The sequence below is a fragment of the Arachis ipaensis genome, chromosome B6, assembly GCF_059453495.1.
Source record: "Arachis ipaensis isolate K30076 ecotype BB chromosome B6, ASM5945349v1, whole genome shotgun sequence".
Taxonomy (NCBI): Eukaryota; Viridiplantae; Streptophyta; class Magnoliopsida; order Fabales; family Fabaceae; genus Arachis; species Arachis ipaensis.
The window spans coordinates 21,495,841-21,522,457 of NC_142441.1; the positions used below are offsets into that span (position 1 = coordinate 21,495,841).

General features: G+C 39.3%; 3 protein-coding genes and 1 long non-coding RNA gene across 4 annotated transcripts; 3 read left to right on the forward strand and 1 right to left on the reverse strand.

Annotated features, from left to right (window-relative positions):
- Positions 1–4,551: 4,551 nt before the first annotated feature.
- LOC148554848 (uncharacterized) lies at positions 4,552–5,220 on the forward strand. The gene has a single exon (XM_088490519.1). It carries the CDS (start codon positions 4,552–4,554, stop codon positions 5,218–5,220), a length of 669 nt encoding a protein of 222 aa, XP_088346645.1.
- A 3,180-nt stretch (positions 5,221–8,400) lies between these two features.
- On the forward strand, positions 8,401–9,033 carry LOC148554849 (uncharacterized). Its single transcript, XM_088490520.1, has 2 exons — positions 8,401–8,529; positions 8,830–9,033. The coding sequence occupies exons 1-2, from the start codon at positions 8,401–8,403 to the stop codon at positions 9,031–9,033; spliced, it is 333 nt and encodes a 110-aa protein (XP_088346646.1).
- Positions 9,034–13,685: 4,652 nt separating this feature from the next.
- Positions 13,686–14,875, forward strand: LOC107648069 (uncharacterized). Its single transcript, XR_002348474.2, has 2 exons — positions 13,686–14,343; positions 14,426–14,875. It is a non-coding gene; the product is annotated as an uncharacterized LOC107648069 (long non-coding RNA).
- A 5,569-nt stretch (positions 14,876–20,444) lies between these two features.
- Positions 20,445–21,358, reverse strand: LOC107646633 (uncharacterized). The gene has a single exon (XM_016350808.3). The coding sequence runs from the start codon at positions 21,337–21,339 to the stop codon at positions 20,728–20,730; it is 612 nt and encodes a 203-aa protein (XP_016206294.2). The 5' UTR covers positions 21,340–21,358; the 3' UTR covers positions 20,445–20,727.
- Positions 21,359–26,617: the final 5,259 nt, after the last annotated feature.

Below are 26,617 nucleotides of genomic sequence, written 5' to 3' on the forward strand. Positions count from 1 at the left end.
TTTGGTGTCCCTAGAGTGTTAATCAGTGATGGGGGCACTCACTTCTGCAATAAACATCTTTACTCTGCCATGGTTCGGTATGGAATTCGCCACAAGGTGGCCACACCATATCATCCACAAACCAACGGGCAAGCTGAAGTCTCTAACAGAGAATTAAAGAGAATCCTGGAACGGACAGTAAATACCCGTAGAAAGGATTGGGCAAGGAGCTTGGATGATGCTCTGTGGGCTTACAGAACAGCATTCAAGACCCCTATAGGGACCTCTCCATACCAACTCGTGTATGGTAAGGCATGCCACTTGCCCGTGGAACTGGAACATAAGGCCTACTGGGCAACCAGATTCCTAAACTTAGATGCCAAATTAGCAGGAGAAAAACGATTGCTCCAGCTAAATGAGCTAGAGGAATTCAGATTCACGGCTTTCGAAAATGCCAAGCTTTATAAAGAAAAATAAAAAAAATGGCATGACAGAAAGCTGTCATCTAGAATCTTTGAACCAGGACAGAAGGTCCTGTTGTTTAACTCTAGACTCAGGCTATTCCCCGGGAAACTGAAATCCCGGTGGAGGGGACCATACGTGATTACAAGTGTGTCACCATATGGTTATGTGGAGCTTCAAGATATTGATTCTGATAAGAAGTTCATTGTCAATGGACAGAGAATCAAGCATTATCTTGAAGGCAACACTGAGCAAGAATGCTCAAGGCTGCAGCTAGATTAAAAGCTCAGCAAGGTCCAGCTAAAGACAATAAAGAAGCGCTTGCTGGGAGGCAACCTAGCCATGGGGCAACAATCCTCCAAGCATTTTGCCCTATTTTTATTTGTTTATATAAAGTTCACTGACACTAAGGTAAAGAATCATTTGCATAAGTTTACAGGGTTACAGAAGGAATCTACACACAAAACAGAGATAGAGAGCTTACTGGCAAGAAAACGCCAGTGAAGGCCATTTTGGGCGTTCAGCGCCCAAAATGGGCATCCAGAGGGCGCTGAACGCCAGTAAGGATAGCTATCTGGCGTTCAACGCCAGAAAAGGGCAACAACTGGGCGTTGAACGCCCAGGAGAGCAGCATTTGGGCGTTGAACGCCCAAAACAGGCAGTGTTTGGGCGTTCAAACGCCAGGATGGTGGGGAGGAGCTCTCCTTCTACCCATCTCCTTCTTTTTCTTTTGCTTGAGGACAAGCAAAGCTCTAAGTTTGGTGTGCTTATCCGTGATCACTAAGATCATGGCCCCTAAAGGAAAACAACCCACTCCAAGAGGAGCAAGGGCGTGATTTAAAGGAACTGAAGCGCCAGAAATTCTCTCTTGAAGGACCAAGCACCTCACAGACTAGAGGAACATCCACTTCCCAAACCTCAAGGTTGTTGAGTTCTAATCTTAGCCTTAACTCTGTGATAACTGTTCTTATTTTAATTTTACCTTAGGAGTCATATAGTAGTAATTAGTATCTATTTTGATTTTATCTCCAATTAAGCTATAGTTTATTTTTCTCATCATCAGCAAACATGAATAAAGTAGTAGATCTTTTGAATAAGAAGCAATAAAATTTCGAGTTTTAATAAGAGAAATTCTAATTAGTTAAATGTGGTGGCAATGCTTTCTGTCTTCTGAATGAATGCTTGAACAGTGCATATGTCTTTTGAATTTGTTGTTTAAGACTGTTAAATATGTTGGCTCTTGAAAGAATGATGAACATGAGACATGTTATTGATGATCTGAAAAATCATAAAAATGATTCTTGAAGCAAGAAAAAGCAGCAAAGAACAAAGTTTGCAGAAAAAAAAAAAGAGAGAGAGAGAGAAAAAGCAAGCAGAAAAAGCCAATGGCCCTTAAAACCAAAAGGCAAGGGCAATTAAAAGGGATCCCAAGGCTTTGAGCATCAGTGGATAGGAGGGCCTAAAGGAATAAAATCCTGGTCTAAGCGGCTAAACCAAGCTGTCCCTAACCATGTGCTTGTGGCGTGAAGGTGTCAAGTGAAAACTTGAGACTGAGCGGTTAAAGTCAAGGTCCAAAGCAAAAAGAAGAGTGTGCTTAAGAACTCTGGACACCTCTAATTGGGGACTTTAGCAAAGCTGAGTCACAATCTGAAAAGGTTCACCCAATTATGTGTCTGTGGTATTTATGTATCCGGTGGTAATACTGGAAAACAAAGTGCTTAGGGCCACGGCCAAGACTCATAAAGAAGCTGTGTTCAAGAATCATCACACTGAACTAAGAGAATCAATAACATTATCTGAATTCTAAGTTCCTATAGATGCCAATCACTCTGAGCTTCAATGGATAAAGTGAGATGCCAAAACTGTTCAGAAGCAAAAAGCTACTAGTCCCGCTCATCTAAGTAGAATCTGAGCTTCATTCAAAAACTCTGAGATATTATTGCCTCTCAACCTATTAGTCTTCTATTTTATTTGTCTAGTTGCTTGAGGACAAGCAACAGTTTAAGTTTGGTGTTGTGATGAGCGGATATTTTATACGCTTTTTGGGGATAATTTCATATAGTTTAGAGTATGTTTTAGTTAGTTTTTAGTCTATTTTTAGTAGTTTTTAGGAAAAATTCATATTTCTGGACTTTACTATGAGTTGTGTGTTTTTCTGTAATTTCAGGTATTTTTCTGGCTGAAATTGAAGGAGCTGAGCAAAAATCTGATTCAGGCTGAAAAAGGACTGCTGATGCTGTTGGATTCTGACCTCCCTGCACTCAAAGTGGATTTTCTGGAGCTACAGAACTCGAAATGGCATGCTTCCAATTGCGTTGGAAAGTAGACATCCAGGGCTTTCCAGAAATATATAATAGTCCATACTTTGCACAAGGATAGACGACGTAAACTGGCGTTCAACGCCAGTTCTCTGCCCAATTCTGGCGTCCAGCGCCAGAAAAGGATAAAAAACTGGAGTTGAACGCCCAAACTGGCATAAAAACTGGCGTTCAACTCCACAAATGGCCTCTACACGTGACTCACTTAAATCTCAGCCCCAGCACACACCAAGTGGGCCCCAGAAGTGGACCTCTGCATCATCCATCATAGTCCACTCATATTTTGTAACCCTAGGCTACTAGTTTAGTATTTAAACAACTTTTAGAGACTTATTTTGTATCTCATGACATTTCAGATCTAAACTTTGTATTCTCTGACGGCATGAGTCTCTAAACCCCATTGTTGGGGGTGAGGAGCTCTGCTGTGTCTCGATGAATTAATGCAAGTATTTCTGTTTTCCATTCAAACACGCTTGTTCCTATCTAAGATGTTCATTCGCGCTTAACTGTGATGAAGGTGATGATCTGTGACATTCATCACCTTCCTCAAACCACGAACGTGTGCCTGACAACCACCTCCGTTCTATATCCGATTGAATGAGTATCTCTTAGGTTCCTTAATCAGAATCTCCGTGGTATAAGCTAGAATTGATGGCGGCATTCATGAGAATCCGGAAAGTCTAAACCTTTTCTGTGGTATTCCGAGTAGGATTCAAGGATTGAATGACTGTGACGAGCTTCAAACTCCTGAAGGCTGGGCGTTAGTGACAGACGCAAAAGGATAGTAAATCCTATTCCAACCGGATCGAGAACCAACCGGTGATTAGCCGTGCTGTGACAGAGCGCGTGAGCGTAGTTTTCACTGGAAGGATGGAAGGTAGCCATTGACAACGGTGATCCACCAACACACAGCTTGCCATAGGAGGACGTGCGTGCGTGAATCAGAAGACAGAGGAAAGCAGAGATTCAGAAGACAAAGCATCTCCAAAACTCCAACATATTCTCCATTACTGCACAACAAGTAACTTTTAATTTATGCTCTACTGGTTACTCACAATTCAATTGATAAACATAGTTGACTTCCTGACTAAGATTTACAAGATAACCATAGATTGCTTCAAACCAACAATCTCCGTGGGATTCGACCCTTACTCACGTAAGGTATTACTTGGACGACCCAGTGCACTTGCTGGTTAGTGGTACGAGTTGTGAAAAGTGTGATTCACAATTCGTGCACCAGTACGTCACCATATACTAAGCTCTCACATCACCTATACACGCTACTGACTTGAGCGTCGGAGTATTTTTGCAGGTGACACCCGCTCTCCACACGAAGTACTCGGGAAGTCGGCCGCTCCTTCCTCCATCTCCACAACCCGGAATCAGGCGGGAACCCACTCTAACATCCAGGGGATCTCCCCGAATCGTCCGGTACACGAGCTACCGAACATTTGGCGCCGTCTGTGGGGACCGTCAAGATGAATTTCCTAATGGGCCCTGGAGAGCCTGGCGAAGGAGCCGAACCCAGGGGGCAGCCTCTGTGACTTCCTCCCGCGAGTGCATGAGATTTCCTCTACCACAAACCGAGCCATCCTCACGCTCCCAAGAGCGACGTCCCTTCGGGAGAACAGGCAACGATAGCGCCAGGATAATGCAGGAACTGCAGCATTAGGTGCAGAACTTGGAACGTCAGCTACCAGATCACGGACGTCATCGGCAAACTCCCGAACCAAACTATTCACGATCTCCCGACAAACGGGGGAGAACTCCCCAGAGAAGTCGTTCTAGGCGTATGCCAAGCCCGCGATCTGGATCGGATAGTCTCCAAGGGGAGAATCGGGAAGCGCCAAGAAGACGGTGTGACCTCGTAATATACACCCGACCTGTAAGGAGACCAGCCGCTGAGCAGAATCGGGAGGACGATGAAGAAAGGCCGAAGAGAATACGACGCCCTGTGATCATAGGTGCAACCCCTTTCTATCATTCAATCCTCGAGGTCCGGCTACCAAAGCACTTTGATAAGTCAACGGACATGAGGTATGATGGGACCCAAGACCTACAAGAGCATCTGACGGCCTTCGAGGTCAGGATGAACTTGGAAGGGGTAGACGACGAGGTGAGATGCCGCGCCTTCCCGGTCACCCTGGCAGGACCTGCAATTCGGTGGTTCAACAACCTCCCGCAAGGTTCTGTAGTCAAATTTTCAGACATCAGCCACGCTTTCTTGGCCCAGTTCACTACCCGCATCGCAAAGGCAAAACACCCGATCAATCTGCTCGGGGTGACACAAAGATCCGGCGATCTGACCAGGAAATACTTGGATAGGTTCAACGATGAGTGCTTGGAAATTGACGGCCTAACCGACTCGGTGGCCAGTTTATGTTTGACGAATGGACTTTTGAATGAGGATTTCAGGAAGCATCTCACCACCAAGCCGGTGTGGATGATGCAAAAAATCTAGAGCATGGCTAGGGAATATATTAACGATGAAGAAGTCAGTCAAGTGGTGGCAGCCAACAAGCGGCAGCCTGCCTACAACCAACCTTGGCAGCACGGTAGCAGGGAAAGGCTAAAGGAGCACGCCAAAGATGGAGCACCGGCCAAGACATTCAAGCCGTTTCCCCAAGTCGGAAAGTTTACCAACTATACCCCCCCCCCTCACAGTCCCCATTGTAGAAGTTTATCAGCAGATAGCTGAGAAGGGAATTCTGTCGAAGCCTCGACCTCTAAAGGATAGAACCGGAGGGAACAAGAACCTCTATTGTGATTATCACAAGGGCTATGGACACAAAACACAGGATTGTTTTGACCTAAAGGACGCGCTGGAACAAGCGATCCGGGACGGAAAGCTAGCCGAATTCTCCCACCTCATCAGGGAGCCAAGAATACGAGATCGCGACCGAGATGGAGAGGACAAGAGCCGCGCGGTGAAGCAACGTCAAGAGCCCGAGGACAAGATCCTGGCTATCTCGTCATCCAGCCCTGCGCTAAACTCCAAGAGGACTCCGTCCATATCATTCGGTCCAGACGACCAATGGTTTGATGAGGTCGCGGAAAACCCTCAGATGGTCATCACGGCCAGAGTGGGAACCGGTGTAGACATCGGTGCCGACTCAAATATCATGTTTCGCAACGTGTTCAACACTTTGGGTCTTCGGGATGCCGATTTAAGGACTCACCAGCACGGTGTAGTCGGGTTGGGCGACCACTTTATCAAGCCCGATAGGATAATCTCCCTACCAGTATCCATAGGACTGGGACAGGGAAAAAGGTCGGTAATGGCAGAGTTCGTAGTTCTGCGAGACTCCACGGCCTACAACATCATCCTAGGAAGAAAGACTAGCAACGATCTCGGGGCAGTGATCATTACAAAGATGTTGATAATGAAGTTCATCACTGATGATGGATCCATGGGATCCATCAAGGGAGACTTGGAAACAGCAGTCGCGTGCAACAATGTCGGTCTCTCCTTAAGAAAGAAATCCAAAGAGGCATCGGGGGTGTTCCTCGCCAACCTGGACACCAGGGTCGACGACAAGCCTAGACCCGAGCCGGAAGGAAATTTAGAAAATTCAAGGTCGGCGACTCCGAGGAGAAGTTCACCTTCGTGAACAGAAACCTCACCTACAACTTGAAAGAACCTTTAATGGAAATTATCAGGACTAACGGTGACCTATTTGCCTGGACGCCAGCGGACATGCCAGGGATAGACCCCAGCTCATGTCACACCACCTGGCCGTGAGGAGAAGGAAAATGTCACAAGAAAGGGCAGAGGAGGTAGCCAGGCAGACGGCCAGCCTTCTTGAAGCAGGATTTATCCGGGAACTCGACTACTCGACTTGGCTGTCGAATGTAGTTCTAGTTAGGAAGCACAATGGAAAATGGAGGATGTGCGTGGATTATTCCGATCTTAACAAAGCATGTCCCAAGGACTCCTACCCCCTCCCCAACATAGATGCGCTCGTCGATGCAGCAGCGGGATATCGGTATCTGAGCTTCATGGATGCTTATTCTGTCTACAATCAGATACCGATGCACCGGCCAGACGAAGAGAAAATGGCGTTCATAACGCCAGGGGGAACATACTGCTACAAGGTAATGCCGTTCGAGCTGAAGAACGCAGGGCCACATACCAAAGGTTGATGAACAAGATATTCAGCAACCTTATAGGCAAAACGGTGGAAGTATACGTAGACGATATCCTAGTAAAGACCCACCGACCTGAGGACCTCATAAGTGATCTAGAAAATGTATTCGCCTCCCTCCGGTAACATGGCATGAGGCTCAATCTGCTTAAGTGTTCCTTTGCCATGGAAGCAGGAAAATTCTTGGGGTTTATGATAACCCAAAGAGGGGTGGAGGCCAACCCAGAAAAGTGTGAAGCAATACTCCAAATAAAGAGCCCAGGGTGCATCAAAGACATTCAGAGGTTGGCAGGAAGGCTCACCGCACTGTCCCGCTTCCTCGGGGCGTCGACTGCTAAAGCTCTACCATTCTTCAACTTGATGAGGAAGGGGATAGCATTTGAATAGACCCCGGCGTGTGAAGAAATGTTCAAGCATTTCAAGGAGATACTTGCAACACCACCTGTTCTTGGGAAACCCAAGAACGGGAAACCGCTATACCTGTACTTGGCCATAACTGATGAAGCGATGGCGGCGGTCTTACTGCGAGAAGAAGGAAAGATCCAACAATCAATCTATTTTGTGAGCAAAACACTGCAAGGAGCAGAGTTAAGATACAGCAAATTAGAGAAGCTAGCTCTTGCGCTCCTGACCTCTTCCCGCAGATTGTGACAGTACTTTCAAGGTCATTAAGTGATCGTGAGGATGGACCAGGGAATCCGCCAGGTACTCCAGAAACCCGACCTAGCGGAAAGAATGATGACTTGGGCTATTGAGCTGTCCTAGTACGACCTGCGGTATGAACCCAGGCATGTGATTAAAGCTCAGGCCATGGCTGACTTTCTGGTGGAAGTCACAAGAGACCCAATCGAGATGCCAAGTACACAGTGGAAGCTCCACGTGGACGAAGCTTCCAACCAAACATTCGGGGAAGCCGGGATAATCTTGGAAAGCCCAAAGGGAGTCGTATATCAACAGTCGATCAAGTTCAAATTCCCGGTATCAAACAATCAAGCAGAGTACAAGGCCCTTCTGGGCGGCTTAGTCCTGGCTAAGGAGGTCGGAGCCACAAGATTGGAAATATGTAGTAATTCACAGGTCGTGACTTCACAGATCAATGGAACATATCAGGCCAGAGACTCGTAACTGCAAAAATATCTGGAGAAGGTCAGAGAGTTAACTAGGCAATTTGAAGAGGTCTCGGTGTAGCACGTCCCGAAAGAGAGAAACACGCGAGCAGACCTGTTTCAAAGCTGGCAAGCACAAAGCCAGGAGCGAGAAACCGATCTCTCATCTAAGGCTTGATAAAATAACCAGCAGTTACCCTCCATTTAACAAAGGTAGATCCCTCTTGGATGAACCCGATCACCGACTTCTTGGAAAGCGGTAAGCTCCCTGAAGACAAGAAGTCGGCAAGAGCGTTGAGAAGGGAGGCGGCCAAGTATGCAATCATACAAGGCCAGTTGTTTAAGAAGGGACTTAGCCAACCCTTGCTGAAATTCCTGCATCCCGACCAAATGGACTATGTGCTTAAGGAGGTCCATGAAGGATGCTGCAGTCACCACATCGGAGGCAAAGCCTTAGCGAGGAAGCTCATCAGAGCCGGCTACTACTGGCCGTCAATGATGAAGGATTCTAAAGAATTCGTGAGAAAATGCATCAAGTTCCAGGAGAACGCCAATTTTCACAAGGCGCCAGCAACCGAACTAAGTCTATTGACGTCTTCCCGACCTTTTTCACACTGGGGAGTCGACCTCCTAGGACCCTTCCCGGTCAGTCCAGGGCAAGTCAAGTACTTGATAGTTGCCATCGACTATTATACCAAGTGGATAGAGGCCGAGCCACTAGCCAACATATCCTCGTCTAATTGTCGGAAGTTTATGTGGAGGTAAGTAGTAACTCGGTTCGGTATCCCCGAGGTCGTTATCTCCGATAACGGGACGCAGTTCATCGATAAGAAGTTTGGAGAGTTCCTCGCTTATTTGGGTATAAAGCAAAAGTTCTCATCCGTGGAACACCCTCAAACCAACGACCAAGTCGAGGCCGCGAATAAGATCATCCTGCTAGGCCTCAAAAAGCGACTTGATAAGAAGAAGGGGACATGGGCTGACGAGCTTGCTTCAGTCCTCTGGTCGTACCGCACAACTTAGCAGTCATCTACTGGGGAGACACCATTTCGCTTGACATACGGAGTGGACGTAATGATACCTGTAGAAGTCGGTGAACCGAGCCCGCGGCTTCTCTTGGGAGGAGTTGAAGAAGCTGTGTAAAAAGACCTGATAGACGAGGCTAGAAAAATGGCTCATTTGTCGGAAGCGGCGCTGAAGTAAAGAATGGCCTTGTGCTACAACGCCAAAGTGCTCAGGAGAGAATTTGAACAAAACGACCTAGTCCTGCGACGCAACGACATCGGGCTATTGACTCAGGGGGAAGGTAAGCTGGCGGCAAACTGGGAAGGACCGTATAAGGTAAAGGAAGTAATCGGCAGGGGCGCCTACAAGTTGGAAAGACTTGACGGCAAGGAAGTCTCGAGAACGTGGAACGCGGGTAACTTAAGAAGATTTTATTCTTAGACCAAGTGCTCCGAATAGGCGACCTGCCAGGCTCAGTAAGACCCAAGTTGCTTTATGATTAAATAATTTACTTTTGTCAAATACTTATTATCGCTATAGGTCTAACCAACTGCCGATTAATGTTCACTTGTGATTAAATTCACTTTTCCCCTTTATATTCCATGTTAATGAATTTCTTATGATAAGTGATAAATGCAGCGACGACACGGTAACCTAGGACTGATCACCCCGGGAACCACCCAAATTAACACCATAATAAGAGGCCATAGCAACAATAAAGCCACGACTTGGCTTCGTCAAGTTACCAACGCAACGGTAAATAAACACAAGCGACAAGCCAATACCAACAAAACGGTAACAAAATAGAACGAAAGCGCATTACCGACTAAGTGAGGAACAAACAATAATCATAAGCCGACCAAGCGGCTACCGTTTTGGCAAAGTAATTCAAAGCTACAAGGTCCAGCATGTAAAACGACAAAGTCCACAAAACCATAAAATTACAAAATTTATACAAGATTACAAAGATCACTTCTTCGGCATATCGACAATTTTACCATCCCTAATGGTCTTAAAGACCCCAATTGCCGATGTGTCGAAGTTAGGAGCCACGAGCTTCACTTGGGCTTTAAGAGCCTCTTCAGTCATCAATATGGCGCTTTTTCCCTGTTTCACGGTCTCCTTGTACTTCTTCTTAAATTCAGCAGCCTCAGTTTGAGAAGCCTTAGTGGACGAGGCGGCCTCGTCGCGTTCCTTCTCCAATGCAGCCACCCGACCCTGAGCAGCATTGAGTTGACCCTCCAAAGTCAGCTCTCGCTCGGTTAGCCGGGAAACGGCTGCATCAGAAGTCTTCAATTTCTCCTCAGCGACTTTGGCTTTCTCCTCGGCAACTTTGAGCTTCTCATCCGCGCTAGACAGCTGCTCCCAAAGTGATTCAACTTCAACTTTAAATTTATTATTGGCTTGAACAGAAGACTCAAGTTTTCTCTTAACAGACTGCGTCCCTGCCAGAGCGAATTCTGCCTTCCTCGCTATGGCAGCCCCACGAAGAAGACTTCGGTACATCCACCTCGCTTGTGAAGGAAGATCCCCACCATGGAAGAAGTCTCCGTGCCGGGGAGCAACTGGGAATTAATAAAGTTTCCGGCATCAAAGTTCCTCTCCATCACAGTGAGGGCTCCTTCGGGGCTGGAGGACGACCTCTTCCTCTTTGGATTGCTCACAATAATCACATCCTCCTCAAATTCTGGCTGAGAGGTCGAGCCCTCGCTAGCACCGACCACTTCACCTTGGGTAGGAGAGGCATGCGCTTCGGCAGCATTATGAGGCGGCACCTCGGCAGCATGGGAGGGAGGCACCGCCTGGTTCTCGTTATTTTCGGGGGGCACCTCCTGGTTGTCATTGGCCGGCTCTTCATTGCTATCGCCAGCCAGAAATGTGTTGAATAAAGCGTTAAGGCCAGTCACTTCGGCAGACATTGACACTGCAACAAACACAAAGCGTTGTTAATCATCAAATCGGGAGGATAGGTAATAATAATAATAAATGCACACACCATTTAGCAACTACTCACATATATAGTTCTTAGCCATGTCCCGATTGCCCATGAGGAGATGGAAATTGACATGGTTCTTCCCGAAAACGGCCAGCAACACATCGGCAACTCTCCTATTATCTGGGGTCATCCCCTTATAAGTTACTTTAGTAAAAGTGTTAGCTCCCGCCCCGAAGCTCCAATACATTGGGATATGGCGTTCTCCCTCCAACGTCAGCCAGAAGGGATGCCGACCTCTGACAGGGCAAACCTTGAAGTATTTGTCATTGAACCCATGATAAGAGTCCTCGAACAGACCAAAGATCCTCCTGCCTTGGGCAGATCGAAAAGACATAAAACCTTTCTTCACTTTTCCCTCTTTGGAGGGGTTCGTCAAGGTGAAGAGAAAAAGAAACACCTCGACGAAGACCGGCAACTCCAAATATTCACACACCATCTCGAAACAGCGGATAGAAGCCCAGCTGTTTGGATGCAACTGAGATGGCGCCACGTCACACCGGTTGAGTAGCGCCATTTGGAAGGGAGAGAAAGGGAGTCAAACCCCCAACTGGGTAAACATTTCCTTATAGAACCATATCCAGTTGGAAATCCGGGGGGAGTGCAAGTTGAGTTCGTATATCCGTTCGTGGGGAGCAGGGATAAAAACCTCGTAATTAAATTCTTCGTCAGTCCCGCCGCACAAGTACTCGTCTTGGCGGAACTCGGTAAGCTCCTCCACGCCCATTTGGTTAGGGGTCTCCTTTACATCAGAAGTTACCCAGGCATACCGGTCGTACGCCGCCCTTGCAGCGGGAACCCGGCCAATATGACATTGGGCCATACCTACAGTGGGGCACCACTCACAGTTAGTCTAATTTACCGGGAGGTCGGAGAAAGCCCAGAAACTACATCTTGTTTACTCTATAACTACAATCAAACAAAGAACAAATCTCCGGCCAAAGTAAATCCTAAAAGGCATCATGATGGAATGGTAACCCCCTAGCGCGCCTACTTAATGCTAAAAGCAGCATGCATACGGAAGTGAAGCAGGAAAACAAATGGCATGAACAGTGAGGTAAAACAACGAAGATTAAGATTGAGAAACAAAACTTACCAAAGGTGCTTGTGCTGATCTGGAAAGGCAAGAAGAATGAACGCAATCAACCCCAGAAATTGCAGCAGGAAATGGGAGAATGTAGAAAGCAAGTGCAGAAAGAATGTGATAATGGCAAGGGAAGGAGAAACGAAACTGAATAAGGAACTAAGAAACTGACTCAAGAAGCGCGAAAGGCAAGGGTAAAATTGTCCTTACTCGCGGGGTTTTGAAATAACCCACTATAAGCATTAATGGTCAGCGCGAAAAGCAAGGCGTCAAACGACGCACCCCTGCACCAAGGAAGCTCACGCGCATGGAAGGCGTGTCCCGAGCACGATGGACCGACGAAACGATAAAGTGCTCACATTAGAGTCAAACGCACCAACCACGGTGCTCGCGGCTATGGCTGGCGCGTTGGGGGTACTGTTGCGGCCCAGCCCAACTGGCCTCTTGGCCGACCCGACCCGACCCGGGAATACGAGCAACAAAGGCACTGCTCACCCGGCCCCTTCCCGGACACCTCCTGAAAGCCAATTGTGGACAGCTGGAGCTTAGGAAGGTTCCTGGAAAGTGGGTCTGCCCTCGTGGGACCCTCCTCACTGACATGGTATAAAAGGGGAGGGACCTACCCCTCCCCTAAGATATGTCACCATATACTAAGCTCTCACATCACCTATACACGCTACTGATTTGAGCGTCGGAGTGTTTTTGCAGGTGACACCCCTTCTCTCCACACGAAGTACTTGGGAAGTTGGCCGCTCCTTCCTCCATATCCACAACCCGGAATCAGGCGGCAACCCACTCTAATATCCAGGGGATCTCCCCAAACCGTCCAATACACGAGCTACCGAACAATTCGAGAACTAAAAAAATTATATACATATCACTGAAGTATTTTGGAACTAAATTAAAATTTTTGCACATATGAAAAAACGAACGCACATGGAAAAATAAATGCTATGATATTTTCCAATGCTTTTGAGTTATAAAATTAAATATGTTATTACCATTTGAGGAATGTTAATCTGAAGTTGAAAAAGAAGATAAATATTCTGCTGGAATAAAGTTTGTTTATCGTCATCTAATTATTTTCGTTTATTAAATGGTATTTTATCCTAACAATTTACATTTCACAACGTTATTGACTCGTCGTAAAATAAATAAAAATAAAATTAAGAAATTGATAGTTTTTGTATTATTGGATATTAAGATTGGTAACATACATTTAAATTTAGTTTCACATGATTAATAAATCAATAAAATTAAGCACATTAGAAACATAATTTTTGTAGGACTCCGAATTTTGAAAAGAAATTAATAAATTATTTATGATCCATAATAATATTTATTTAAGATAATATTTTTGGAGATTTTTATATATAAGTTGAGTAAATTCTTATTTATTATTTAGAATTTTTATAATTAAAAAATAATGAGTATTTTATATGCCTTAATTTTAACATATAAATTTTTAATCTTGTTTTATAATAAAAGAGAATTAATTTAATTATCTCTAATTTTTATTAAATTAGTATTTAACTGAAAATAATTTACAGATTAAGAATTAAAAAGTACTTTTCTAAGATAGATGCTTTATATTTAATTTAGTTTTTAATTATTATTCTATTTTTTCATTTATTTTATAAAATTATGTTATTACCTTATTTTTTATTAAAATTTCCTAATCTACCCCCAAACCCTAAACTAAGCGGCACTCCCCACCTTTCACACACAACCCTCACACTCAACAAACGAACACACACGCGTAGAAACACAAAAAAGAAAAGAATGAAAGAAAGGAAAAGAAAAGGGGAACGGGAAAGGGAGCTCGAGGAAGGAGAGGAAGAGAAGGGGGAGTTGTCCACGCCACCACCCAGCTCAACGTCGCCGCCGGTCCACCTTGGAGCAGCCGTCGAAGCAGAATCACGAGGAGTGAGGGAGACCGCGTCGGTTCACTGTGGAGCCAGCGCCGCTGTCGTCCTCATCGCGGACCTCCACCGTCGCGTGTTGCCGCCGTCACCACCAAGCTCGCCTTCATCGCCATTGTTGCCAAGAAAGAGAAGGACGCGCAACATTCAAGAGGGAAGAGCTGGAGGAGGGGAAGAACGGCGCTGTTTTGCTGTTCCCCATCGCAGCTGAAACTCACCGCCGCTGTGGCTACCCGTGCCGCCGTCTGAGTCGCGGGGAAGGAGAAAGAGTTGGGTTTAGCCATGCCTTGCCTTTGCTACCGGAGACTGCCGCTGGATCCTCTGTCTTGGTAAGTGTTATCGTCTCTAAGACCTTTGAAATCGGCTTTTCTGTCATAACCTGTTAGAGTTACTGAGATGATGGTAACATAGGGTCGAATTGTGGTTCGTGCATGCCGAGTTCAGTAGTCGTGCATGCGACATCAAGCTGCCGCGTCGTCAACGGAGTCGCCGCCATTCTGTTTTATCGGATATTCGTAGGTTCAGTAAGCTATTCCCTGTTCCGATTTCTTTTAGTCGCTATTGTGTGATATGTTTCTAAGGTCCTTGCAACGTTAATGCTTTAGGTTTGAGTTCGGTTCTTACGTGTCGTGATTAAAGAAGTTGTGGTTGCGGCTGCCTAAGAGGGAAGGTTTCCTTGACGCATTTGGTTTTCGGATCTCAGCTTGTCGAGGCAGGGTGTTTTTCTAAAAAACTTATTTTATATTTTAGAATTGTTATAAATGGATATGGATGTGATAAATACAATTTCTGGTGATTATGTAAGTCTTATGTATTGTCGGGCTGTTTTGGGATGAATATGACTATTGTTTGATTGGATTATTGTTTGGTTTTGTTAAATTATTTCTTTAAAGTTTAGGGAAATGAGTTTGGTTCGTTAAAAATGATTTGATTTTGAATTGATTTCCTTGAGATACGAAAATGACATGAATTTTTGGAATTAGCTTGATTTTAAACTGATTTGGTTTTGAACCATTGGAAAGGGTTGTGGAATAGTTTAGTTGGGACCCGGAAAGGGTGGCAAATCCAAGTTTTAGGGGAGATGATACCGAAATTCCTATAAAATCCGAGATTTTATTGAAATGTTATTTGGAAAATTATGATTTTAAGATTTTTACTATTTTACTTGAATTATTCAAGAAAGTGATAAACCATGTTTTGAAATGAATTATTGAAATGAAAATTATAATTAATCCTATTTTCTTGAGAAAAATATTATATCTCTTTTGGGAGCAAGTCATTTCGAAGAAACTTATGTCTTAAGGCTATTTTAAATGTGAAAAGAGTTTATGTTTTTGAATTTGACTTGAGGATTTCAATTGGAGGAGTATTAGTGGATTTAAAAGAAATTGAATTTTGATTAAGTAATTCTATTTGTGATGTTTTGGAAGAAGTCAGAGAATTGGTCTTAAAAGTGAACTTGAAGGTGATTTCGATTTGAATGGGCTAGTTTTGTTCTAAGTGATTCGGCTTTGAAAATTATTTAGGGTTTCTGATTTCTGTGATTTGATTTTGATTTAAATTAGGAAAACAATGATTTTTAAGGATCTTTAATGAATTTAAGAAATTAAAATTTGGTAGATTCTCCCTCAAAATCTTGAGACTTTGTGGTGGTAATTAATTAATAATTCCTAATTTAAAGTGGTTAAGCAGATGGTTTAAGAATGAAATGATTTTGAGGTTGCTTTGGGAAAATTAGATGGTGTGGAAAAGAATGCTATAAAGAGAAAGGGCTTTGGTTTCAAGGTAAAGTGATTTGAGGAGAAAATGATATATGGCATAAATGAATGTATGTTTGAGATATTTGGGTAGTAGTAAGGATGGTGGTTCGTCCCGCTTGCTCCAGGTCATTGTTTGAGATACCTGGGTACTAGCAAGGGTGGTGTTCATGCCGCTTGCTCCAGGTCAGTAATTGTGACGCCTGGGTAGTAGCAAGGGTTGTGGTTCGTCCCACTTGCTCCAGGTTGAGCTATTAAACACCCGCCTGGGTAGTAGCCGTAATAGTGGTTATTCCACTGGCTCTGGGTTAAGCAGGTAGTAGTAAGGGGGTTGTAGCTCAAATTCACTTGCTCTGCATGGGTGTTTCAGTCCATGGTTAGCTACCAGGACGTGTCGGGTTGGCTATATAACCGACAGATGATATCATCAGCCATAGGACAGGCATTCATCATATGCATCTGTGGCATTATTTGGGTGTGTATATTGTAATTGGTTTGCTTATGTAATTATTTATGTTTAATTGCTAATTGCTCTACTTAATGTAACTGCTTGATTGTGTTTGAACCAAGATTCTGAGAACCGAACTGATCATCAAACCGTTTTAGTTACTGGTTTAATGGTCCAACCGGTTCAATTGTAGTTCAACCGAAAAAATCATTTTAGAATAGAATAATAAACAAATTACAAATAAACATCCTAAAATATAATTATAATCTAATATAAATCTTAAAATATCTTCTAAATTTAAAATTATACATGAAATGTCATTAACCAAAACCATGTGATCTTATCAAAATACAAACTCAGAATTAAATAATAACAAGTGAAATTAAGATAGTGCTTGGTTGAATGTTCTAATATAATCTTATGGCATTTAAAATATGAATGTTGTCGTACAGTAGGACTTACATTCAAACTGATATGCTACACACACCTATAGTATCATACTTCTCTTGTATCCATAGTTAGTTAGTTGTTGGCTATGCCATAGCTTCTTGGGAAAGGGATAACATCCCCAACATTGGTAAGACCAGCTAGGAAGAGGAACATAAGGTCGAACCGCAGAGTGAAACCAGAGTTCTTCGCAATTCCATTTCGCTGAAGATCAAGGAACCATTCGTACTTCTCTCGCGGCAAGATTCTGACATACAAATGCAGAAAAACAGAAAGAAAAAAAATATTTCTTATTCAACAAGAAAACAAGCAAATTCTTCAATAGAACTAATACAAACTGCACCTGTAAAGAAACAACTAATTTATCATGAGTTTGGTTTTGTGTACAATAGTACAAAAACTCAAAGAACCAGAAGACTTTGAGATACTGAAATTGAAACCAAAATTTCAGTATACTTCTTACAGTTGCGCCAACAAACACATTCAAAATGATCCGAAATTTATATAAATTTGTTACAAATAAACCTATAAGGAACCTAAAGAAAGATAACAAATTTGTACAAGAAGATCCTTACCAAACTAAAAGTCCGATAATTAACAAGTAAATGATCCCAAAATTACACTCAAGATGAACTATCAGAACCTAATGTAGCATAAATCACAATCCAGTTCAAAACAGATCCAATCACAAGAAATACACACTTCAAACAGGTCACCAACAATTCTACACAAAAAATTCACATGAATAGTTTGAACTTAATAGGATCAGATCAGATCTAATTTGATCTCAAATCAAACTACAGACAAAACAAATGCAAAGTTTTGACTCAAAACCAGAATTTATAATCGGGAAAATACTATCAAAGAAAATATATGGAAGCAAATGAACAGAGCATAAAAATTAAAAAACAGCAACAAATAATCACCTTAAATCCTAAAATCAATAAATCTATCAACAAAAATTCAAAAACAACATATTCAAAAATTAAAAAACACTAAAATAGCAGCCTGGAAGGTTCAAAAAGTTAAAAAACACAGAACAAATTTTATACCTAGGGTTAGAAGCTGGAAGCCTGGAAAAAAGCAGAGCTGGCGGGGACAGTGGCTGGCAAGAGGCAAGATAGTGGCTGACGGGGTGGAAGTGTGGAACAGAGCTGGCGCCGGCGGGAAGTATCTGCGCGACGGAAAGTGGCGCTGGCGGTGGTTTGAACCTTCTTACTTGTGTTTATGACTGAAAATTGGTTGGATTGTAGTGAATTGGTTGTTGATTGAGTTGCTTGGGCCTAGAGCCGTGGTTGATTATGAGATGGGCCGAAGGCCCTGTGGTTTGTGTTTTTGGTTTAGAAAAGTATGAAAAATTAAATTGGTTTAGCATAGACTTAATGAACCTATGCTTGGAACAGCCTGGTTATTCATACTATTTAGGAAAAACTTTTAAAAGGGTTTAAGACTTTTTTGAAGAATTAACAACTTCCTCTTTTAAAAAGAATTTCGGATTTTAAATATTAAATCTTTGGTTTTGAAAAGATACATAAAGCGGCTATTAATCATGGTACTTTAGAAACAACTTTATTTTCACGTATCCTGTTATAATAATTCCCTAACCCCATAGTGAGAACCAGCGAGGATGATGTTCTCACTCCCCTACAGGTCTTTTCTATTTCAAGTCATGGACAACGAAGTTCGGGAGAGCTTATTACTTTTCGGTTTATCCTATATTTTGTATTGTTTTAGTATTTATTTTTTCCTCGTTTTTAATTTTACAAGTTTTGTAAAAGGGATAGGAAATTGATATGAAACGCTTGTAAATTAATAATATATATATATATATATATATATATATATATATATATATATATATATATTCTTGTGAGTATTATAATTTGTAATGTAATTATGGATGTAAGTATTAAGAAATACGGTTTAAGTTTTAAATAGGCTTATATTTTAGTATTAAATATTTTAAGAGTCGTCTTAATACCCAAGATATCAGAGTGACGCAGCTGGAAGCGTGACATTTTGATAGTTAGGGTATTACAATTTTAACAGTAAAAATACTTAACATGTGACTTGTAAAGAATTAAAATAAATTAATGTATAAAAATTAAAATAATAAAATTCATAATAAAAAATTAAAAAAGCTTAAATAAATAAAAAAAATAAATAGAAGAAATAGACTACAATAAAATGAATTGAGTATGAGAGTTTTTTTTTTTTTATAAATTTTATATCACATCTGTTTCAATGATAATAAATAAAAATACGTCAATTTGATATTCGAGAGAAAATAATGAGATACAATCATAACCAATTCTAAAATAAAAGTTTAAATTAGACATAATACCATTGCGCAACACAAATTGAAAGTAATTCTACACTATAATACATACACGACACAACACAGGTAAATGAACCAAGTTCAAACACGGAACTTTTTTTATTTATCATACGTGATAACACCATGCATGCTCCATGAATACTTTATGGCTAACATATTATATATAGCTTCGAGTGATGAACACTCAATTAACGAAATTTGGAGGGTCTGGTAGTTTGTGTCTACAATAGTTGTCTTTTTGTGACGGTGCCTCATAGAAAGAAAAAAACTGTTATAAAAATTACATAATGAAAGTGTAATTGGTAAAAAAATGGGATTCTCTTTTAATTGGTAAAAAAATAGGATTTTCTTTTAGTATATATAGCCTTCTATAGTAGTAAAATAAAAATAGAAAGAATAAAATTTTATATTTTTATTTTAGGAATAGAGTTTGATATTTATCCTAATAAAATTAAATAAATAATTAATTATAATTAATGTATTTAAATAAAACAAATTAAATAAAAATACTTTTAAGAATTAATTAAATTAACTAATTAATACAAATAATTAGTATAATTAATTTGATTTGATTTGATTTATTAAATTTAGAAAAATAAATAAAAAAATAGTTTATTAAATAGAAAGAATAAAATTTTGTATTTTTATTTTAGGAATAGAATTTGATATTTATCCTAATAAAATTAAATAAATAATTAATTATAATTAATGTATTTAAATAAATAAAACAAATTAAATAAAAATACTTTTAAGAATTAATTAAATTAACTAGTTAATACAAATAATTAGTATAATTAATTTGATTTGATTTGATTTATTGAATTCAGAAAAATAAATAAATAAATAGTTTATTCAATTAATTAGTTAATATAATTAATTTATTATAATTGATGTGATTTAATGAATTAAAAATAAATAAAAATACTCTCTTAAGCAATGATTTTTTAAATTAAATTAATTTGTATTTATCATATTTAATTAAAAATAATAAATTATTTATTTTATTATATATCTTATAAATTATAAATTAGTAAATTAAAATAATTGATATAATAAATTAAAATTATTGATCCACATAAATTATAATAAATTATGTGATATTTAAATATTTAATTAATTAATTAGTTGATATAATTAATTTATGATAATAAATTATATTTAATGAGTTAAAAAAATAAATTAAAAAATACCCTTAAAAATATGTCATGTTAATTTTATTATTAAGAGGAAGTATAGAGAGTTAATGTAGTACATGTACAATGTGTACAATGGAGTTTAAAGACATTCGATTCAGTAAAATATATTAGATGTTTATTATTTTTGGGACTTGAATGATTATTTTGGATAGTATGGATGTATTATGTTTAAGAAATTAGTAGTATTTTATTTTAGATGTTAATTTTTTAACTCATATTATATTAAGTCAAATAAACAGTCCAGTACACATTGTAAAATACTCAATTACATCCCTAGCGGGAATCTGATATTAAGTAAGAAACTCAATTTTTAATTTTTATATAATAAAATGGACGGATAGAATAGACTAGGCACACCGTGAGTAACAGAGAGTTTTAGCCGCCAATTACATCTTTTATTTGTAACTTAATTAGATGACTAGTAATATACTAATAGGGGATTTACCTTAGCTTAAGCAACGATGGTTCATGGTTGGTTTGGTGAGCATACATAATTGAATGTGATCCTAGGCCTAAGAGTGCATTAATTAAACCGGGTTTCTGAGAGACAGAGAGCGGTTCCTGCTGCTGAATAGACTGGAGCAGTGGCCTGAACCCGCCGGCGAAGCGATCCCGTTACCGCACTTTGCCACTGTCCTCAAGCTCTCAATGAGCGCCTCCGTCAGCGAGCCCTGTGACAGAATCTCCGACAGCTGCTCCGGGCTTATCACCAAGTTCACCTTCCACACTCCGGCGCTGTAATTATTATTATGCCTTGGAGAGGATCCCTCTTCTGCTTGCGACCACATGTTAGCGTTGCAAGTGAAAATCCGGTAAGGTGTTGAGGTGGAGTTAGAGAGTTGTCTGGTTATCATGCTCGCTCTTGAAGTTGAATAATAATAATAAGGGTTGAGAGGGAGGAGGTAGTAGAGTTGGCCGGCATGAAGCTCTTGTTTGCGGAGAAGGGGCTCCGATGAGAAGGGGCTTGCGAATATGGCGTGACCGGGGAACCCGTTGGTAATGGAATGAACGGTTATTGGGGTGCAGAGCTCCATGATGCCTCCATTGGAGGTCACCACCTTCACCATCTGCTTGTTATCCATTAAGACTCCGCCATGACTAGTGGCGGTGATGATCCCTTTTAAGGCGCAGTTACCCATATTATATTCTCTTCTACTATAGAACTAGTTCAATTCGATTTGCTCCTTGTATTGTTTCTTATGTATATATATATTAATTAATAAGTGCTGCCTGCTGACTGACACAAAAAGCAAACAAAGCATTATTAGATCCCTTTTTTCATATTCTTTGTTTGGAATCTTTGGGGTAATGTAGGAAAGAAAGTAATAATAAGTATTTAATCGGCGGCCAGCACAGGTTAATTCGTGAATTATTTTAGGATTTTGATAAGTAGAGAATGATTTTTGTAAACAACGTGAATAATAGGTTTTAAAATTAGTTCAATAAACTTAAAAACATACTACATCTTAATTATTTATCTAAATTTTAATATTAGATAACTATTTATATACATAATGAATTAAATATCTAATATATTTATTATTTATATTATTTAATATTTTTATTATCTATCTCTTATTTTCTATTATTTATCATACAAAGGCTGTCCTAAAAGAAGCCAACGATCCAATGCGGAAGCTCCTTAATAAGAAGTGTTTTATTCAGTTTTTAGAAAAAAAATATTTTTTTTTTAATTTTTTAAATAGTTAATATTAAATATTTAAATTAATTAAATAATAATAAATTTTTAAAAATAAAAAACATAATTAATTAAAAAATTAAAATAATATATTATTAAATTTAAAAACAGATCAAAAGATTAAATTTTAAAAAATAATTAGTATCCTTGTTATTAAGAATGATAGTCAATGAAACTATATTCATAAAAAAGAGAACACCAACAGGGCCGGTCTCGTGAGTAGCGATATATTTTTATGAGAATTTTATAAAGAAAAGGTTTTTGCATGAGAAAGGTTAGACAGATTATCAGAATTTATTATCTTTTAGTTATTATTTGTTATTAATTCAATTTTTTTAGTAAGTTTTTTTAGTCTAAAAATTTAACTATATTTTTTTATATTTTAAATATTGATAACTAATTGATGATAAAAAATAATAAATTTTGATCATTTTTTAATATTTTTTTTATGTAGTATAAAGAGGAATATATCTACGATAAAAAAATTAATATTTAAATTAATCTTTAAACTTATATTAGCATTTTAATTTTATCTCAAAAATTTTAATTTACTCAATTTCATTTTTTAACTTGTTATTCGTAAGTCAATGAGTTTTTTACTTTATTTTTATCATAGAACTATTAATGACGTACTCAAATAAATTGATGACTATTACATTGAGGACTACTACATTAAGCTTTTAAAGACTATTTGATGTGATAACTAATATTTTTTATTTTAATTATTTGTTCCTTAAGAAATTTTTAAAATTTTTAAGTAAAATTACTATTTGAATTTTAAACGCTTCATAAGAAAAAAATTAAAATAAAAAAGTTTTAATTATCACATTAAATAGTTATTAAGAAGTTCAGCGTGACCGCCACCAATTTATTTCAGCATTCTATTAACGGTTCTGTGATGAAATCAAAGTTAAAGACTAACTTGAATGGAAAAATCTAGGGGCCAGCAACTTCTTCAAATTCTAGCCAGCATGTAACTAGCAAGAAAAAGTGAGCCATTGAATGAAATTTCACACCAATCTCACACCATTAAAATAATTATTGATGGCTATTTGATGGCTACAAATACCAAAAGTTACTGGCCCCTAACACTCCTCAAAAATAAAATGATACATTCTTTTAAATAGATAAATATCTCACTATCTATCAACACAATACTTATTTCTTCGCCATTTATCTATTCAGCATACAGCATGCTCTAATCTTTTTTTACATAAAGCAAGCTGCCATGTGTATGTGTACTCCAGCAATAACTAGCTCTCTCTCTATATATACCTATATACATGTGAAATAATAAGTAGCTATTATGAAGGAAGAAGGATTCATGATGGCCAATATAACAATCAATGGCATAATAATGTTAATCGAGAATTCTTGCATGCAGGATTTGCAATTAAAAGCCAAAGTGCAAAACCTCACGGGTTAATTTGCCTTTAATCATCATTTTTAAACTTTACATGTCATGTGACGGATCCGCTTGTCTGGATCTTTGACAGATATATAATCTTTCTTTCCTTAATAATTTTTTTCTCTCGCTTATGGTTGCTTGCTCATGATTAACTCAAAAGTTACCCTTAAGTTTTTGTGGATTTTTTTCCGTGTACTAATAATTTCTATGGTAAATTAGAAGTCAAGGTTCTATGGTGTTGTCACAGTTTAGGTGCAACTTACGTTGGGTGAAATTTTTTTTTTCCACAAAGAGGATTCTTACAATAAATTTAATTTTTTTTTAGTGTCTAAATAAAAGAGAAAATCAAAACAAATACTTATCTTAAATTAGAATTGATGATTTGTTAGAGAACATCACTAGACTCATCAAATCAATTTTACAAATAGGTTACTTCTTGCTCTATATCTAGCCTTATAATTTGTCGCTTTATTTGTTTCTTTAGCTATTTAATCAATTTGAACATATTAAAATCTTGATAAAATCTCTTGAATTTTGTGAACTAAATCAACAACTTAAGATGTGTACCCACCACTAGAGTTATGTAAAAGGTACAAAACATCTAAACAATTCGTTTCATAGACAATGTCTCTCAATCCACAGTCTTAGACTAAGACAAGTCCCTCTAGACTGCAAAAAACTCACATCTGGTGATAGACCAGAGAAGAGAACTACTAGAACAGTCTGAGATCCAACCCATTAGAGTCTTTAATAATACAGCCAAAACCAACCAAACTCAAATTAGGGAATAAAGTTGCATCACAATTAACTTTAAAGTTTTTACTTACTGGGAGTTTCTAATACTAGTGATTCTTGAAGGTGCTGAAGGAAGAACACCGGTGCATAAAAAGTCTCAAGTCCATGACAGTGCTTCTAATAAGGGCAACCACCTTGTGATCCATCCAAAGATTTCTAACATTGAGAACATCATTACACATATATCTCCATAATCACTAGACTCCGACCCCAAAAAGAACCTCATTACTAAGTACGCCCTTTCTAAACCAAGTCTCAATGGAGGTGCCTTCAAACGAGCCAATAAAGCAAGGGTCTAACATTTGCCAAAGACTCTAAAATTTAACACAGTCCTGCAGGCAATATTCAATTATCTTCTGAGTCGCATTGCATCTCTGGCACAAATCCGAACAAGTTAGATGCCGCCTAAATCGGAAAGCCTCTGTCGGGAGAGCGTTATAAAGCTCAAGCCACATAGTGAATTTGATCTTTTTCAAAAGATTTAAATGCCAAAGCCAACTCCAATCACTATTTTCTTTCCAATTCACTTTATGCTTCAACAACTAACTGTAACCTTCTCTTGCATTGTACCCTTCTGCCCTTGCAGGCCACTAAGATCTGGCGAATTTGGGTAAGGAAGGCCACAAATGAATTGCTTAACTGCAAGAGAAATTTTCGTAGCAAGCGTATCTACCACCCAAGATCCATCACGCCACAAATCAGTCACTACGAATTTCGACTCAGATATGTGAATATAGGGAACAAGATCACAAAGTCTTCTAAATGGGGTCCATTTATCATACCACATAGATTGCTGCACATACATCCCCTACATTCTACCTAAACCCATCTTTAAGAGCTTCATATGTTTTAAGAATGTTCTTCCAAGTGGCTGATGTATTCTGTCCATGACTACCACCAAAATCATTTATATTTTTGCATCACAATTTGCACCCATAGATTGTTTATATTGTTAAAACAATCCCAAACCAACTTGTCAAGAAGCACCAGATTAGCACAGTATGTATCTCTTACACACAAACTACCCGCCTTTTTGGGAGTAATAGTTACTTCCTACTTAACCATTGGTAACCCTCTCCCATTATTATGGCCTTTCCATAACAACTATCGCATCAGTGAATCATTTTTTTCACATGCACACTTAACCAAATAAAGTCTTCCTGCCTTATTCCGCAGACACCCCTTCCAATTAGCAAGCTTGTTCTGAATTTTCTCAATGACTTTTTGAGTCGTCCTCCTAGAAGACCTTTCATGCCCAATATTAGCCCCTAGGTACCTTCCCAAGTACGGACAAAAATGAATACTAGAGACTCCTGAGAGCATCTCCTTCCTTCTCACAGAAAGATTCTTTGAATAGTGAGCCCTAGACTTAATAAGATTCACTTGCAGGCCTAATGCTTTGGAGAATAAGTCCATGCACTTCATAACTTCCTCTACCTGAGCTTTTGTAGCTTTACAGAAAAGCAGTAGATCATCAGCAAACATCAATGGGATATTTTTGGGCCATGTCTAAAAACTAACACCAGTATCTACGAACATTGAGAAACCCGATGGGCAATAAAACAAGCAAAACACTCCATACAAAGCACAAAGAGATAAGGGAACATGGGAACCCCTTGTCTCAAACCCCTCTAGGGATTAAAACTTTGGAGTTTCTCATCATTCCATAAAATAGACAAAGAAAATTATGTCATACAAGCCATAATAAGATGAATAGTAGCTGTCGGAAAGCCAAACCGGACCAAAGCTTCAAAAAATCTTTAGTCCACTCTATCATATGCCTTCTCCAAATCAATCTTAAAGGCCATTGTTCCTTTCCTAGACTTAGTGTTCTTCATGAAACTCATAAATTTCTCTGTAATCATGATGTTCTCCATAATACCTCTTCCCGGGATAAAACCACCCTAAAGCAGACCAATGATTTCAGAAAGAAAGGATCTAACCTTGTTCACCAGCACTTTTGTAATGATTTTGTAAAGAACATTACATAAACTGATGGGACAAAAATCTCTTAAGGAAGTAAGAGCTTCAACTTTATGAATCAAAATAATGTATGTCTCAAAAATTGCAGCATTTAGATTCTCTCTCTTAAAGGCTCTCTTGACTAAACCTCGCACATCATAGCTCAGAGAGTTCCAAAATTTTTTATAAAACAGGGCATGAAAACCATTTGGTCCCGGAGTTTTGAAAGAATTCATGGTCATTACAGCCCTTTTTACCTCTTCAAACGCCATCGATTCAACTAACTTTTGATAGGCCTCATTACTAAAGGAATGACTGGAAAATTCTCCCATAGCATTTAGATCAATATTCTCTCTTGTCGAAAAGAGCTTTTGGAAGAAGGAGTTTGTTTCTTTCTCTAGCTCCTACGGCTCAGTAGCCCAAGTTTCATCTTCAAGAAATAGTCCATGAATCTTGTTTCGCTTTCGCCTGATGATCGTTTGCAAGTGAAAAAACTTAGTGCTCCTGTCACCATACCGAACCCACTGCTCTCTCGATTTCTGATATCACATAA